At 57.3% G+C, this 14,455-nt stretch overlaps 7 protein-coding genes across 7 annotated transcripts; 3 read left to right on the top strand and 4 right to left on the bottom strand.

The window, feature by feature from the left end:
- Nucleotides 1-220: 220 nt before the first annotated feature.
- On the top strand, nucleotides 221-2,478 carry WHR41_04432 (uncharacterized protein). The gene is made up of 3 exons (XM_069373038.1): nucleotides 221-1,086; nucleotides 1,139-1,725; nucleotides 1,793-2,478. Exons 1-3 carry the CDS (start codon nucleotides 576-578, stop codon nucleotides 2,279-2,281), a joined length of 1,587 nt encoding a protein of 528 aa, XP_069230394.1. The 5' UTR covers nucleotides 221-575; the 3' UTR covers nucleotides 2,282-2,478.
- Nucleotides 2,396-5,078, bottom strand: WHR41_04431 (uncharacterized protein). Its single transcript, XM_069373037.1, has 5 exons — nucleotides 4,862-5,078; nucleotides 4,773-4,801; nucleotides 4,616-4,716; nucleotides 4,216-4,553; nucleotides 2,396-4,164 (listed from the first exon to the last, which is right to left on the bottom strand). The coding sequence occupies exons 1-5, from the start codon at nucleotides 5,026-5,028 to the stop codon at nucleotides 3,327-3,329; spliced, it is 1,473 nt and encodes a 490-aa protein (XP_069230395.1). The 5' UTR covers nucleotides 5,029-5,078; the 3' UTR covers nucleotides 2,396-3,326.
- An 834-nt stretch (nucleotides 5,079-5,912) lies between these two features.
- Nucleotides 5,913-6,332, bottom strand: med9 (Mediator of RNA polymerase II transcription subunit 9; the record flags this gene model as incomplete). The annotated part of the gene is made up of 1 exon (XM_069373036.1): nucleotides 5,913-6,332. One exon carries the CDS (start codon nucleotides 6,330-6,332, stop codon nucleotides 5,913-5,915), a length of 420 nt encoding a protein of 139 aa, XP_069230396.1.
- An 89-nt stretch (nucleotides 6,333-6,421) lies between these two features.
- Nucleotides 6,422-8,585, top strand: WHR41_04429 (uncharacterized protein). Its single transcript, XM_069373035.1, has 3 exons — nucleotides 6,422-6,726; nucleotides 6,784-8,152; nucleotides 8,209-8,585. The coding sequence occupies exons 2-3, from the start codon at nucleotides 6,801-6,803 to the stop codon at nucleotides 8,417-8,419; spliced, it is 1,563 nt and encodes a 520-aa protein (XP_069230278.1). The 5' UTR covers nucleotides 6,422-6,726; nucleotides 6,784-6,800; the 3' UTR covers nucleotides 8,420-8,585.
- A 308-nt stretch (nucleotides 8,586-8,893) lies between these two features.
- On the bottom strand, nucleotides 8,894-10,076 carry WHR41_04428 (uncharacterized protein). The gene is made up of 2 exons (XM_069373034.1): nucleotides 9,899-10,076; nucleotides 8,894-9,770 (listed from the first exon to the last, which is right to left on the bottom strand). The coding sequence occupies exons 1-2, from the start codon at nucleotides 10,006-10,008 to the stop codon at nucleotides 9,053-9,055; spliced, it is 828 nt and encodes a 275-aa protein (XP_069230277.1). The 5' UTR covers nucleotides 10,009-10,076; the 3' UTR covers nucleotides 8,894-9,052.
- Nucleotides 10,077-10,314: 238 nt separating this feature from the next.
- WHR41_04427 (uncharacterized protein) lies at nucleotides 10,315-11,769 on the bottom strand (the record flags this gene model as incomplete). Its single annotated transcript, XM_069373033.1, has 1 exon — nucleotides 10,315-11,769. One exon carries the CDS (start codon nucleotides 11,767-11,769, stop codon nucleotides 10,315-10,317), a length of 1,455 nt encoding a protein of 484 aa, XP_069230271.1.
- Nucleotides 11,770-12,417: 648 nt separating this feature from the next.
- Nucleotides 12,418-14,082, top strand: WHR41_04426 (uncharacterized protein; the record flags this gene model as incomplete). The annotated part of the gene is made up of 1 exon (XM_069373032.1): nucleotides 12,418-14,082. The coding sequence occupies one exon, from the start codon at nucleotides 12,418-12,420 to the stop codon at nucleotides 14,080-14,082; it is 1,665 nt and encodes a 554-aa protein (XP_069230270.1).
- Nucleotides 14,083-14,455: the final 373 nt, after the last annotated feature.

Raw genomic sequence — 14,455 nt, 5'->3', positions numbered from 1 at the left:
TGCTCGCATCTCTTTCTTACCTCACCTCGAACCGCATTACACGACAGAGGGAAAGAGGAAGAAACGAAAAGAGTCCTCATGAGCAGCAACAGAAGCTTTCCCCGCAAACGCCGTTGACGCATGCGGAGAAACTCCTGGACTATCGTAAGGTACTCCACCCTGTTGTCATCGCCAGCTTTTAGCCGTCGCGTGGAGAAGATCTTCTTGTTCTCCAATAATGAGTACAAAGGGTACACCTCTTATCAGTATACCTGACAAGGCGAAGACATGGCTGCTGTAGACGACCTTTGTGCCCGAGATGCCACCAATACTGCCGCACCAACACCATCAAATACCCTTGGCCTCGGAACAAGATCGATGTGAGTGGAGACGGAAGGACAAAGTCTCCTCACTTCTCGGCAACTGAATCGCTGGAGCATCCGGAGGCCGGATAGCGTTCAATCGATCGGCGTCCACCAGTGCCGTGTGATCCTGTTTTCGACGATGGAAAGGCTGAGGTATAAGAGAGAGCGCTGCACCCACCATGGCCTGCCGATTCAACTGTCTCACTTTCTCTGGGAGCAGATCATAGAACAATGCTCGCCAGGTTACCACTATTCACTCTGTTAGCCTCAGCGGCCGCTCATCCGCCAACTTACGGTGGCCACGGTCCTCCTGGCAACGATGACTTGACCGTCCAAACCAGCTCCGGCCGCGTCCACGGCAAGATAGATACCACGGAGCCAGACGTCCGTCAATTCTTAGGCATCCCATTCGCGCATCCACCGACGGGAGATTTGCGCTGGGCTGCACCTCAGCCTTTATCCCAGCCAGATCAAGATGTCGAAGCCAAGGAGCTGGGCCCAAGCTGCATGCAATTCCTTAACACGAACGCGAGCTCGGTGTATTTGAACCAGGTCCTGGAGTACAATCTGCAGGGTCTGAATCGCACTGGCGACATCAGCGAGGACTGCTTGAGGCTCAGCGTTTGGGCCCCGAACAAGGGAGGGCACCGTGGTCGTGGCAGGGGAAGAGGAAAGGAACATGGTCGTGGAGGTAAAGCTGAGACTTTGCCTGTTCTGGTCTACTTTTATGGCGGAGGATTCAGTGAGTCTCATCTGGGAAAACACAATGGTAGCGTACTGACGAGATACTCAAGGCACCGGTGGCATGGACGTGCCCGCCCAGATCCCCACGCAAATGGTCCAGCGCACTCAAGATCACATTGTCGTGTCCTTCAACTATCGCGTAAACATCTTCGGCCACCCCAATGCTCCCGGGCTCGAGGACCAGAACGTGGGCCTTCTCGACCAGCGTGCTGCCGTTGAATGGACTAGGGACAACATTGCGGCTTTTGGTGGCGACCCTAGCCGCATCGTCATCTGGGGCCAATCGGCCGGGTCCATCAGCGTGGATTACTACAGCTTCACTTACCCAGAAGACCCGATCGCAGCCGGCATGTCTCTCGACTCCGGAACGAGTCTGTCGGCGCTAACCAGCGCGGACACCGCACAGTCGAACTTCACTTTCGTCGCTGAGAACGTCGGGTGCGGCGGCTTCGACGACGACGCGTCTGGCAGGCTATCGTGCATGCGAGGTGTTGACGCCGACAAGATCAACGACTTCATCGCGACGTACGCGAAGAGCGCTCAGCAACCCGCACTTGGATTCCGACCCGTCGTGGATGACAAGGTCGTCTTCTCCAACTACAGCGAGCGCATGCTCCAAGGAAAGCAAGCCAAAATCGTGAGTTCCCCATCACCAGACCACCCCAACCCCCTTCCCCAACATTCACTAATACCTACCTTCCCAGCCCGCCATAATCGGCACCAACACCGAAGACGGCGTTCCCTTCGCGCCCTACGACCCCTCCGGCCCCGACCCCGCGCTCGCCGAACAAGGCCTCCTGCGCACCTTCTTCTGCCCGGCAACCGAATCCGCGCGTCTTCGCCAGCAAACTGGCCTCGACACCTACCGCTACCTGTACGCAGGCAACTGGACGAATCTATCGCCTGCACCGTGGCTGGGCGCATTCCACAGCGCCGAGCTGCCGATGCTGTTCGGCACTCACCCGAATTTCAGGGGCGAGTCCACGGAGCTGGAGTATGAGACCAGCCATGCGATGCAGGATGCTTGGGTTGCGTTCGCGAGGGAGGGTGTGCGCGGCTTGCAGAGTGAGGGGTGGAAGGAGTATGAGGCTGTTGGCGAGGCGACGGTGAGGGAGTTTGGCGACGGGGTCGCGGCGAAGGATGTGAGTATTGCGGGGCTGGAAGGGAAGTGTGATGGGGCTGTGCCGGCTTAGGGATGTCTGAACGAAGTCTTGGGATTCTTTATGCATAAGCTTTGTTGGTTGGTTGAGATGAGTCAGCCTGAATATAAGGCGATGCCTATAGGATGGGTGCGACGAACTGTAGGTCCAATGAAGCCCTTGCATTCATCGATGACAGCGACGCTTTCAAAGTCAATAGCATTGACTAGAGTGAATACTGCTTCCATCTTTCAAGTACCGAACATTGGAGTTGAATTCCATCCATCATGCATCGTCAACCCATCCACATGAGACCTGCATCGCATCTAAGTCCATCGATTCGCCTTCATTCACAGGCTCTGCAAGATCCAGCATATCATACAATCCACACTCTGACTTGAAATCCATCATACTATCCTACCAGGCGTCATGTCCGGATCAACATCAACATCCCAGCGGGATATCAGAATCTGGGCCTACATGGCCAACCTAGCCCTCTCGCAAGCCCCATCGATAACCGCCCGCTCTCCTCTGAGCTACTCCGCCACTCCCAGCGATACCGAAGAAGAGGACGAAGTCGCCGCAGGACCATCCAACGCCACCTCGAGTTCCATCGCAAGCTCTAGTTCGAGCTCCAATCCCGACAGCGGCTCCCTCCTCCGCCGAGCAATCAGCTACGCCAACCTGCCCGTCATCAGCAGCCCCGAAAACCGCGCCACAGCCAGCACATCAAGCAGACACCAAGTCGTCCCGAACAAGCCAAAGCGTCCCAACAAAAAGCACCGCCACAGCCCGGAAGAGCCGTCGCTCTGGCGGGATTGTCTCCATCGCGAATCGGTGCGGTCTGTGTTCGAGTTTGGAATCGTACTTGAGCCGGAAGAGGAGCAGAGGATTGTGGACGCGTATAAAAAGAGGATGAGTTCAGGAGGGAGGAATGTTGAGACGACATGGGAGGCCTAGGCGCACGCGAGTGGCTTTGATTTGAGCATCTAATGTTGCTGTGTTGAGTGTGAAGTAGATTGAATATACCCTGAGGACCTTCGGTTTGTCGTAGCGATAGACATGCCCTTGTTGAAGAGACCGGGCATCTTGTTGCAGGTTAGTATGTAAACCTGAAATGAGGGTGGTCGTCGCCCAGATTGTCCGCATCGATCGTATCCAGCCTCCAGTCGCGCTCGCCCCTATCCCTCTTCTTGTTCTCCATTCGCACGCCTAGTAGTAACACGACGCAAGCCGCCGCACACATCCACAGGAGACCCAGCGATGTGCCGTAGCCGACAGTGTAGTGCGGTGCCTGGTTGGTAATGAAGATGTTGCTGGCGATGATGCCGCCGCAGTTGCCAAACCCGACCATCATGGCGGAGGAGATGGAGCGCTTGTAGTGGCCGGTCATGTTGTTCTGGATCCAGGCCAATGTCACGGGCTGGCAAGTGTAGCCTCCACTGACAATGACAAAGATGGCGAAGTAGCGTACGCCAACCGAGACCTGGTCCTGGCACAAAAGAATGATGTAGCCCACGGACGCGATGCAGATGCCGAGGATGCAGAATGCAAAACGGTGGCGCATGCGGTCCGCGGTCCAGGCAACGACAAGGGAGATGACTGTGGCGACGACGAAGACGGGAATACTGCGGACTTGGGCCGCTTGTGCGGTATAGCCCAGCTCGCGGATGATGGTGGGCGTGAAGAAGCTGGTGGCATAGCCCGTGTTGACGATGCCAATGTACATGATGATGCCGCAGTAGATCTTCCAGTCGCTGAAGACGCGTTTGCGTGCGGGTCCATCGAGGCGGTTCATTTTGGCGTCTGCTACGTCGGCGCTCAGGCGTGCGATCAGGAGGCGTCGTTCTTCTTCGTTCAGGAACTTCGCGGTCTCGGGCCAGTCTGGGATGAGCCACTTGGCGATCACGGCTATGCCGCATGTGATTATGCCCTCGCTATTGATTGTCAGCATTGAACATTCCCGCACCCGGAGGAAGCCAACAAACATGATGAAGATCCATCTCCACCCTCCGAGTCCACCCAGGCCGTCCAATTTCGCAAGCGCATAGGCGAGCAGACCACTGAAAGCTCCGGCCAGGATAGCTCCGCAGAAGAATAAGTTCAGTCGCCACTGGAGTTCGTAGCGCTTGTAGTACATCGAGATGAGGTACACGCAGCCGGGGAAGAAGCCAGCCTCGAACAGGCCGAGCAACAGTCGCATAGCCACGAGTCCGGCTTGATTGGTGATCAGGCCTTGTCCGACGGTTACGACGCCCCACAGGAACATGATTGCTGCTAACCAAGTGGACGGAGCGACCTTCTTTAAGATGATGTTGCTCGGGACCTAAAGGTAGATTCAATGTCAGCAGAGTCCTTCAATGATGGATCGTCGTTGGCAAGGCCTACTTCGAAGAGGATGTACGTGATGAAGAAGGTGAACAGTGCCACATTGTAATCATCGCCAGTCATGTTCAAGTCCTCCGTCATGCCTTGAATCCTGGCATTGCCTGAGAGTCGCGAGTCAGTCGAGGAGGTGTGCACAAATAGCCACGGGTCATCGTACCAATGTTGGTCCTGTCTAAGAAGGCGAGCCTGAAGTTTCAATGTCAGCATGCCTGTACAGCAAAACTACCAGTAGCAGATGGCACACACATGAACAAGAACCATAGGATCGGCACCACATGAAGATCGATCTTTCGCAAGAGCTTCTTCTCGGTTACAGGATCGATCTCGTAATCCAGAGCCTCATTGTTCGTCTTGACAGTCGCATCTTCAACGTGGAGCTCTTTGAGCTTGTCATCCGCAACGTGAGTGTCCATCTTGGAAATGTTTTGGTGATGAGACCAAGGGCTGGAGAGATGCTTGCGAAGTTACGAGAAGGCTCTGTTTTCAAACGGTACTTAAATGCCTCTGATAGCAGTATCCGGCATGCTATGCTTTTCCCCGCAAACATGCCCAGCAAAGAGGTATCCACAACAAGCCTTTGCTCCCTCCCATGTTCCCCAGAGATCGACGTGCGGTATCCCCGCAATTCGCCTAGCCTGTCATGCGCTGACATGCATGCGCAACGTGGGTAGTTGCATCGGCAGATAGATGGAGGAGTTAGGGCCGAGGTTGCGATATGCCCCGTTGGGTAACGCGATGGACTTGCCCTGCCATCTGCAATGGTAACCTACTGCATTGTGCCCTAAGATGTATTGGCCATGTCTGCGGTTTCTGAGGTTTTTTCCAAGTGACAGGGAGATTATTCCTTCACAGTCAGGCGTACAACAGAGCTGCAATGCCTCCAAAGATTCGTCCTTCGTGCTCGAGCGGACTCCATCCCGGTTCACAAGCCGACACTCAGCTCCGGGTGGGCCAGGCCACGCCGGCGGGGAGGTGGCGCGCATGCCACCACCATACCCCGGGGAATAGAAGGACCCACGGTCCATTATGTTTCCAAATACTCGCTCGCGGCAATCGTGAGCGGTAATCAGTCTTAATCCGTATGGCCTTCGAAAATACCAACGCCCAGCATTCTGCTGAATGACTGAACCGTGGGTTTACGAGGGCGAGATATGATAGGCAGCACCGACGTCCCGTTGTGTCAAGTGGACCACGATAGCAGCGCAGAGCACGTCGTGCGTCCGCTGCCTTTTGAGCTTCCCATACCACTGCTTGGAGACGTGGTTTCGCCTGCAGTCATTCGGTGCATTGGACTGCTTCATCGCATCTTGCTCCCTGCAACCTCTCCGAGCTTTCGCAAAACCTCTCTTTGCTTCACTGCTTTCTCCTCAAGCAGTTTGATCTCTTCCTCCTGCTCCTCTGTGGTTCGGCCCATGTCCGGCAGCTTCTCCAGCTCGCGCAAAGCTTTGCGAATCCTCGACTTGATCGCGGCAACCTCGTTCGGCAGATCCTTGGGCTCGAGTGGCTGCAGCTCCGCATATGAGACTACATCCCCGTCGCCAGTAGCGGCCTGGATGGGATCATTCGGGGCATGGTCGATGCGCGCGAGCAGCTCGTGGAGAGGAGGAAGGATGTCGAAGGTCTGCGGCGGCGGCAACGGAACCTGTTCGGGCTGCGACTGCGAAGAAGGCCGAGACGCGTCGGTCGTGGACGCGCCGAAGGACTGCGTGAAGGCCATGTCGGGTGGTATTGACAGCGTGTGGGTCTCGCGGACGGTGATCTAGGGATGGAGCGCGGAGCAGGACGGGGAGCGGTTCTCGCGTGCGAAGAGGGGCGCTCCGGATTTTCCTCGTGCCGCGGTCTCCAGGTCTCCGTGCGGGCGTAGCGGCGCGGTGGTCGTGACACCTCACTTACACCCGGCGCGAAATTTGGTATGCAGGCCAATGCGATGCAGAGCCGCGGAGTGGGCGCGGTGTTGTCTTCGGCCCTGCGCGTGGCTTTGATGACGGAGACAGGGCCCGCACAAGCGGCCGAGCGCGTGGATGTTTGGCGGGGTTCAACATTTTTGCGACCACCCCGCGACCCCCATTCACTCACTCAAGCCTCTCTTGGGAACATACCATACACATAGAGTGAGTTGTTCTTCTCCCCTGATAACAGCTTATTGTTCGCCTGCTAACACCCATCAGTCCGCATCTTGGCCACCATGGTCAACGTCAACCAGAAGGTCGCCCTTATCTGCATCGACGGATGGGGCATTCCCTCCGCCACCAGCCCGCCTGAGGGCAACGCCATCCTCAATGCCGACACTCCCTGGATGGATGACTTCGCCAAGGACGGCAGCAAGAACGCCCAGGGCTACACCGAGATCGACGCCTCTTCCCTCGCCGTCGGCCTGCCTGAGGGCCTCATGGGCAACTCCGAGGTCGGCCACTTGAACATTGGTGCCGGCAGAGTCGTGTGGCAGGATGTCGTTCGTATCGACCAGACGATCAAGAAGGGCGAGATGAACAAGGTCGAGAATGTCGTCAAGAGCTTCAAGCGCGCCGTGGACGGCAACGGCAGACTGCACCTGCTTGGCCTGGTCTCCGACGGCGGTGTGCACTCGCACATCAACCACCTCAAGTCGCTGCTCAAGGTCGCCAAGGAGATGAAGGTCCCCGAGGTCTACATCCACTTCTTTGGTGACGGCCGTGACTGCGACCCCAAGAGCGGCAAGGGACACATGGAGGACCTTCTCGCCTTCACCAAGGACATCGGCCTTGGCAAGGTTGCGACGGTTGTTGGCCGTTACTACATCATGGACCGTGACAAGCGCTGGGACCGCGTCGAGGTCGGCATGAAGGGTCTCGTTACCGGCGAGGGTGAGGAGTCCAGCGACCCTGTCGCAACCATTGCCCAGCGCTACGAGGCCGGCGAGACCGATGAGTTCCTCAAGCCCATCATCGTCAACGGCAAGGAGGCCCGTGTCCAGGACAACGACACCCTGTTCTTCTTCAACTACCGCTCCGACCGTGTCCGTGAGATCACCCAGCTCATGGGTGACCAGGACCGCAGCCCCAAGCCCGACTTCCCCTACCCTCAGAACATGGACATCACCACCATGACCCGCTACAAGACCGACTTCACTTTCCCCGTCGCCTTCGCCCCGCAAGTCATGGACAACGTTCTCGCCGACTGGCTCTCTCAGAAGGGCGTCAAGCAGTCCCACATCGCCGAGACTGAGAAGTACGCGCACGTCACCTTCTTCTTCAACGGTGGCCAGGAGGTGCAGTACGACGGCGAGGACCGCGACATGATTCCGTCGCCCAAGGTCGCCACCTACGACAAGCAGCCGAAGATGTCCGCCATGCAGGTGGCCGAGAAGATGGCCGAGCGCATCGGCGAGGGCAAGTACGAGTTCGTCATGAACAACTTCGCCCCGCCCGACATGGTCGGCCACACCGGCGTGTACGAGGCTGCCGTCGAGGGCGTCTCTGAGACCGACAAGGCCATTGGCAAGGTGTACGAGGCCTGCAAGGCCAACGGCTACACTCTTTTCGTCACCTCTGACCACGGGTAAGCTTCCACCTCTTCCTTCTCAGACGCCTCAACAAGTACTGACTTTTTCACAGCAACGCCGAGGAGATGCTCAACGAGCAGAAGGGCCCCAAGACCTCCCACACGCTCAACAAGGTCCCCTTCGTCATGGCCAACGCCCCCGCCGGCTACTCGCTCAAGAAGACCGACGGCGTGCTCGGCGACGTCGCCCCCACCGTCCTTGAGGTCATGGGCTTCGACCAGCCCAAGGAGATGACTGGTCACTCCCTGCTTGTCAAGGCATAGATTTGTTTTGACATCGGGCTTTAATGGTGTTACGAGAGAGATGATTGTGTCGTTGAGCGTAGGCGCTGGAGGCGAAAGATGACGATGTTCGCCGGAAACAGGCGCGGTTCGATGATGATTGATTAAAACGAAAGATGTATAGAAATGGATATTTCAGTGCATTCCACTGTGAGCTTTCAAGTGTTAGACCATGTCGGATTAATCGTTACTGTCTAAACTGTCATGGTATCCATGCCCTTCCATGAAATTATGGTAGGGTTGGAACCTTGATTATTAATCTAAATACGGCTGTCCATTTGAAACACCTCGAAAGTGCCTCGATTAACATGTATAGAAAGGTGTGGTGTTTTGAAGAGTATTCGGCGTTGAAGGGTTGACAATTTGTGATTGTGCACGCCACAGTATGCGATGGACACCAACATTCAATTTCTTCGCAACAGAGCTCGACCACGAAGGCAAAATTGCACAAGGAGATGCCACTGATTTATCTCGAAGTTGCAATTCAACGTTTAATACCATAAATCCAGCAAAATTCGTTCATGGGTCACTCGAGCAGCCAGCGGCACTAACCCCAACCCTAACCCTAGCAACCCAGCCGCTGGTACCCTTCCTACAACTGCTTCCATCACGACCTCAAGGCACAGCCTTACCGGCCCTCGACGCCTTCGCCATCTCGCTCTGCGCCGTATCATCCGCATACCGCTGATAGATCGGCAGATAATACTCCCTCTCGCTCAACGTCTCCCGCACGCTCCTCAGGTCCTCAACCGCCTCCTTCCAGGCCGCGAACCTCTCCCAAACGCCCCCCTCGCCCTCGCGCGGAATCTCAAGCCCGCCCTTGAAGTGCTCGAACACCCACAGCCGCACCACCCACGGCGCGACGACGAAGTCGACCATCCCCGGCTGCGCGCCGTGGAAGAACGGCCCCTTGCCACCCGCAGGCAGCTCGGCGGCGAACTCCCTCAGCACGCCGACGAACTCCCCCCTGACCTTCTCCAACCCCTCTCTGTCGCTCGTAGGCTGGAACTGCAAGAACCGATGCCAAGCCGGCACCAGTCTGCTCGTGCAGAAGCCGACCCAGATCCTCGCTCTGGCCCTCTCGTAGGGATCCTCGGGCAGCAAGCGCGGGCCGGTGTTCGGGTAGGCTTCGTCGAGGAACTCGGCGAGGACGGTGGACTCGTAGAGGGGTTTGGGGTGGCCGTCGCGCGATTGGACTTCGAGGGTGGGGACGAGGCCGCGGGGGTTGAGGGCCAGGAAGGAGGGGTCTTTGTTGTAGGGGTTGATTTCGATGTATTGGTAGGGGATGCGCTTGTGTTCGAGGATGGACCAGATGCGTTGGACGAAGGGGCAGCTGGGCGGTTGGTTAGATTGAATCGAGGTTGGGATGTTGAGACTGATGGTGGGTAGATTTTGTGACTTTTTGTATTTTTATTTTTTTGGGTTACTAGAAGATTTGACTGTGATCGATGGGAGACTTACAACCAGCCTGAGTAGAGCTTGAGCGGCTGCTCTGCTTGGTGGGCGTCTACGATTGCTTTGGCCGGCCCGGTGGCGACGGGGTGGAGGTTGGAATCTGGATGAGTGCCCATTTTGGGATGATGTCGATTGTGTAGGTGCGTGTGTTGGAAGATGGATTCTGTGGTAAACGTTCAACGGTCGAAGGCTGACCGTAATGATGAAGAATGGAGTAGTCAATTATTAATCATAATATCTATCTGGGTTGACGTGACCAGCGTTCATGTATGCGGGGCTAGGGGTGTGGGGGGGTATCATCATCATCCGCTTGCCCATGAAAGCCGAGAACGCCGTGATTCAAAATGCAAAACAAGAAAATCCGACGCGCCTTTTGGAATGACGCCGATCGCTCAAATCGCTCTCGTGAAACTAGAAGGTGTTCACATGACCGTGCAGGATGGCGGCCTGACAAACTCCTCGCCATAAGTCCTCTCCAGCAGTGCTCTTTCATTTTCCTTCTGTCGCTTTTTCACCTCGAGGGGGAAGTACTTCTCGAGAAAATCCATCGTTTCGAAGTCAAGGTTCCGTCCGTCTGCGCCCATGACTGCTTCTGCGTTGCAACACGGGCATCTGGTCATCTTCTGATCTTGCAGCTGGATGATGCAGCGGATGCAGAAGACCGAGCGGCAGCAACCCAGGCTCACGGGACGCCACGCCATGCCCAAGCATACCGGGCACGTCCAGTCTTCTATCTGCGGCACGATGGCGAGGACTTTCGTGGACAGCTCGGCCTGAAGATCTCGCGCGATTGAGTTGGCGAAAGAGCTGCCGGAATTGCTGCCTGAGGCGAGCAGCGCCGCGTGTTTCTTGTGCACTGCTGCCATGAAGATCTGACCTTCGAGATGCGTGCGCTTGTCAAACTTCTTGAGAATCTTACGCATCGCACGGGCATTCATCTCCTGGAAGTGCATGATGCGAAGGATGTCCACGTTTAGGTCAAGGAAGCGCTGGGCGGCTTTCTGGGCGAGTGGCGTCTTCATCTTAGCAAGAAGACCAGTCGCTCTAAGCTGCTTGTCGTAGGCTTCCAGGTTGCTCTTCGCCTCCTGAAAGCTCAGCGCGCCTCGATTGCGCTCGGCCTCGGAGTAGAAGATAGGCTTCTCCATGTACAGTCGGAACATCTCCCGCCAGAAATAAAGATCCCTGTAGCTCATCTTTCGCTTGGCCTCGAAACCTTCGCGGACTGGTTCCGTGACGTTCTCCACCATGTCTCCCAGATCGAGGATTTCCATTTCCAGCTTCTTCTCTTCCGCCTCATTCAGGGCCTTCAGCTCATCCAGCTTAGGCTCCAGCGTGTCGAAGAAGCGCTTGGCGGATACCAGAGGGATCTGCACCCATTTGGTTTCGGTCGGCAGATCCTTATCTGACTCATCCGAAGCCGACTCGTCGTTTCGCAGCGAGTGAAGAGCGTCGACATGGTGCAGCGCGTGACCCAGCTCGGCGTGGCGGCCAGCAATGAGCATCTCACTCCTCGCGAGCTTCTCAAGATTCGACCTCGTTTCGGGCGCAAGCGTGGCATCGAGCGGAGTTCCGGTCCGGCTGTCAACCAGGACCCTCAGCTGCGGCGTAAACTCCTCCTCAATTGTGTTAAGCTCTGGTTTGGCAATCGAAACGAACTCTTTCGCTTTCTCGCCTTCAGCTGCTTTCTCGTCTACCGGCGCCTGCAGCCATGTCGCCAGCTTGTCGATCGTGGGCGCATCCAGCCCGATGTCCATAAGCTCTCGTTGCACCTTCTTGATGCATTTTTTCAGCTGCTTGTATTCGATCGCCGAGGCCAGCCAGTGCTGAGGAAACTCCTCCCTGGCCAGCGCGGCGGCGTACTCCTGCCCAAACTTCATGTCGGCTTCACTGGCCGAAGCTCATGCAGTGATGATGTCGTTGGGGGAGGCGTGGGGTCGGAACGCAGTCCAACAGTGGCGCGGGGTGCAGATTGATCAGGGAGGGATGTGTTGATCGCGGTGCGGCATTCCGGTTGCGTGAATTTCTGGCGGGCGACAAAGTTTGCGCATAGCGTCGGGGCGGGTGAGATCTTATATACCAGGCACGCTTGGAGTAGGAGGCCACACGACCACCTTCTCTTCACGGCCCGCGTGGCGCGCCAGCGGCACCACGCCCTCGCCTGCGCGCCGTGTGATTCGCCACCAGGCGAAAACGCGCACGACGCCCCGGCACGCATTGGCCAGATCGGCCGGCGCGCCCTCCGGCCCTCGGCCTGAGGCCCCGCACGCCCCGGGGCTCGCCTGAGGCTGTCCAACCGGCTGGCTGCCTGGCGAGCCACCGCCGCCGCCATGAGGCTCTGGCCCACGTTTTTGCCGCCCACGCGGGTAGATCCTGGCTCGAAGTCTGATCTCCCAATCTCTGGGACCCCTCCACCAAGCACGCCAAGTCATAAACATACTTCTGTGCCTGCGCCGCCAGCGCGAAGCGATCCAACATCCAGCCCGGCTGCTCGAGTCCAGCCCTCGCCGGCAGGACACGACACGACCATGGGCGCCTCGCAATCCTCCAGCTCGCCCGCGGCGCCCGCCCCAGAAGCCAAAACGAGCTACTACGAACTCCTCGGCGCCGCGCGAACCGCGACCGAAGACGAGCTGAAAAAAGCCTACCGGCGTAAAGCGCTCGAGCTGCACCCGGACCGCAACTTCGGCAACGAGGAGCAAGCGACCAAGACCTTCGCGGAAGTGCAGGCGGCGTACGAGGTGCTCTCGGACCCGCAGGAGCGCGCGTGGTACGACAGCCATGAGAGCTCGATCCTGCGGGGCGAGGCCGGCGGGGCGGGCGGCGACGCGGCGGCGCCGACGTACCAGAATGTGCGCATGACGACGGCGGACGAGCTGGCGCGGCTGGTGCGCAAGTTCAACAGCGGCGTCGAGTTCACGGACGCGCCGTCGGGCTTCTTCGGCTTCGTGCGCGAGACCTTCGAGCAGTTGGCGAAAGAGGAAGAGGCGGCGGGGCAGTGGGAGGATGTGGATGTGAGGGAGTACCCGACGTTTGGGCACAAGGACGACGGGCACGACGACGTGGTACGGCAGTTCTACAGCGCGTGGTCGAATTTTGCGACGGTCAAGAGTTTCGCCTGGAGGGATAAGTATCGGCTGTCTGAGGCGCCGGACCGGCGGATTCGGAGGCTCATGGAGAAGGAGAACAACGCCGCGCGGCAGGACGGGATTAGGGAGTTCAACGAGGCGGTGCGCGTGCTGGTTGCGTTCGTCCGCAAGCGTGATCCTCGATATACGCCGAGCACGCAGTCTGAGGCGGAGAGGCAAAAGGCGCTGCGGGACGCGGCGGCCAACCAGCGGGCTCGGGCGCGGGCTGAGAATGAGGCGAAGATCAAGGACACGGAGATTCCTGAGTGGACGAGGTTCAGAGAGGCCGAGGAGCTGGAAGAGAGCGAGGAGGAGGAGCAGGAGCAGCAGATCATCCAGTGCGTGGCTTGCAACAAGGAGTTCAAGAGCGAGAGGCAATTTGAAGCGCACGAGAAGAGCAAGAAGCATCAGAAGGCCGTGTATGCATTGCAGAAGAAGATGAAGAAAGAGAATGCGAATCTCGATTTGGACGATGTTGTTGACAGCGGGGCTGGCACGCCTCAAGTCAATGAAGAGGACTACGAGTTTATCGACGAGGAGCCGTTTGAGGTTGTCGAGGACGAAAGCCAAGTCAATGGAGCTGCGGGCCTAAAGGGCAACGAAGACGATGCCGAAGAAAAGATCCGCGACGAAGAAAACGACGACTCTCCGTCAGAACAAAACGCGAACCCTACCGAGGGCAAAATACAAGAACCGTCAGCCCAAACCTCCTCACCCTCCGACTCGGACGCCGACTCCGACTACGCCTCTCCCGAGACAATCCGCAAGCGAATGGAGGAGACAAGTCTCCAGACTCCTACCGAAGGCGCATCAGACGACGAAGCAGAGCCCGCACAACAACAGCGCAAGCTCGGCAAGGCCGCGCAAAAGCGAGCGAAGAAAGCCGCCGCAGAAGCTTCGGCTGGGCAGCAATCGGATGATGCGCAGAAGTGTGCCACGTGCAATGCCACTTTTCCCTCGCGGACGAGGCTCTTCCAGCATATTAAGGACCACGGCCATGCGGCGCTCAAATCGGCTGCTGGAGGGGGTGGGGCGAAAGGTAAGAAAGGGAAGGGGAAGAGATGAATGATCTGAACGATTTACGATGACGATCTACGACACAATGCCGCCCAGATGGGTACCATGTGAGGATGCCACCGCTTCTCGACATGCTTTTAGATGCCACGTCCGCAAATATCCATACGATGTTCTTACCCAGGGCCAGGAACAGTTCCTCATGTGTGCCGAAACAATGGAGAGTTATGGAGCTAAGATCCAAACATCTGGTGGGAAAACAAGTAAGCCACATGAGGTTGAGACGAAGGGAAAAGGCCTTCAGCTGAGTCGTGAAGTGCATCGGGAATCCAGCAGCTGTTTCGCATGCCATGCCCTACAATATTAATGGATACAATAGAGCAAGGCGCAAGCCAAGTTTAGATTTAGGTGGCGTGCTCTCTGT

This window comes from Cladosporium halotolerans (genome assembly GCF_011745625.1).
Source record: "Cladosporium halotolerans strain TM138-S3 chromosome Unknown Sca11, whole genome shotgun sequence".
Classification (NCBI taxonomy): domain Eukaryota; kingdom Fungi; phylum Ascomycota; class Dothideomycetes; order Cladosporiales; family Cladosporiaceae; genus Cladosporium; species Cladosporium halotolerans.
Note: the sequence above shows the minus strand (reverse complement) of the source record. Positions and strands in the feature narration are given on the sequence as shown.

Coding starts and splice junctions, on each gene's coding strand:
- WHR41_04432 (XM_069373038.1), top strand. CDS start 576: ATGCTCGCCAGGTTACCACTATTCACTCTGTTAGCCTCAGCGGCCGCT. Junction 1,087..1,138: donor CTTTTATGGCGGAGGATTCA/GTGAGTCTCATC, acceptor GAGATACTCAAG/GCACCGGTGGCATGGACGTG. Junction 1,726..1,792: donor AAGGAAAGCAAGCCAAAATC/GTGAGTTCCCCA, acceptor CTACCTTCCCAG/CCCGCCATAATCGGCACCAA.
- WHR41_04431 (XM_069373037.1), bottom strand. CDS start 5,028: ATGGACACTCACGTTGCGGATGACAAGCTCAAAGAGCTCCACGTTGAA. Junction 4,554..4,615: donor TCACGTACATCCTCTTCGAA/GTAGGCCTTGCC, acceptor ATCTACCTTTAG/GTCCCGAGCAACATCATCTT. Junction 4,165..4,215: donor TGGAGATGGATCTTCATCAT/GTTTGTTGGCTT, acceptor GACAATCAATAG/CGAGGGCATAATCACATGCG.
- WHR41_04429 (XM_069373035.1), top strand. CDS start 6,801: ATGGTCAACGTCAACCAGAAGGTCGCCCTTATCTGCATCGACGGATGG. Junction 8,153..8,208: donor TTCGTCACCTCTGACCACGG/GTAAGCTTCCAC, acceptor ACTTTTTCACAG/CAACGCCGAGGAGATGCTCA.
- WHR41_04428 (XM_069373034.1), bottom strand. CDS start 10,008: ATGGGCACTCATCCAGATTCCAACCTCCACCCCGTCGCCACCGGGCCG. Junction 9,771..9,898: donor AAGCTCTACTCAGGCTGGTT/GTAAGTCTCCCA, acceptor CCAACCGCCCAG/CTGCCCCTTCGTCCAACGCA.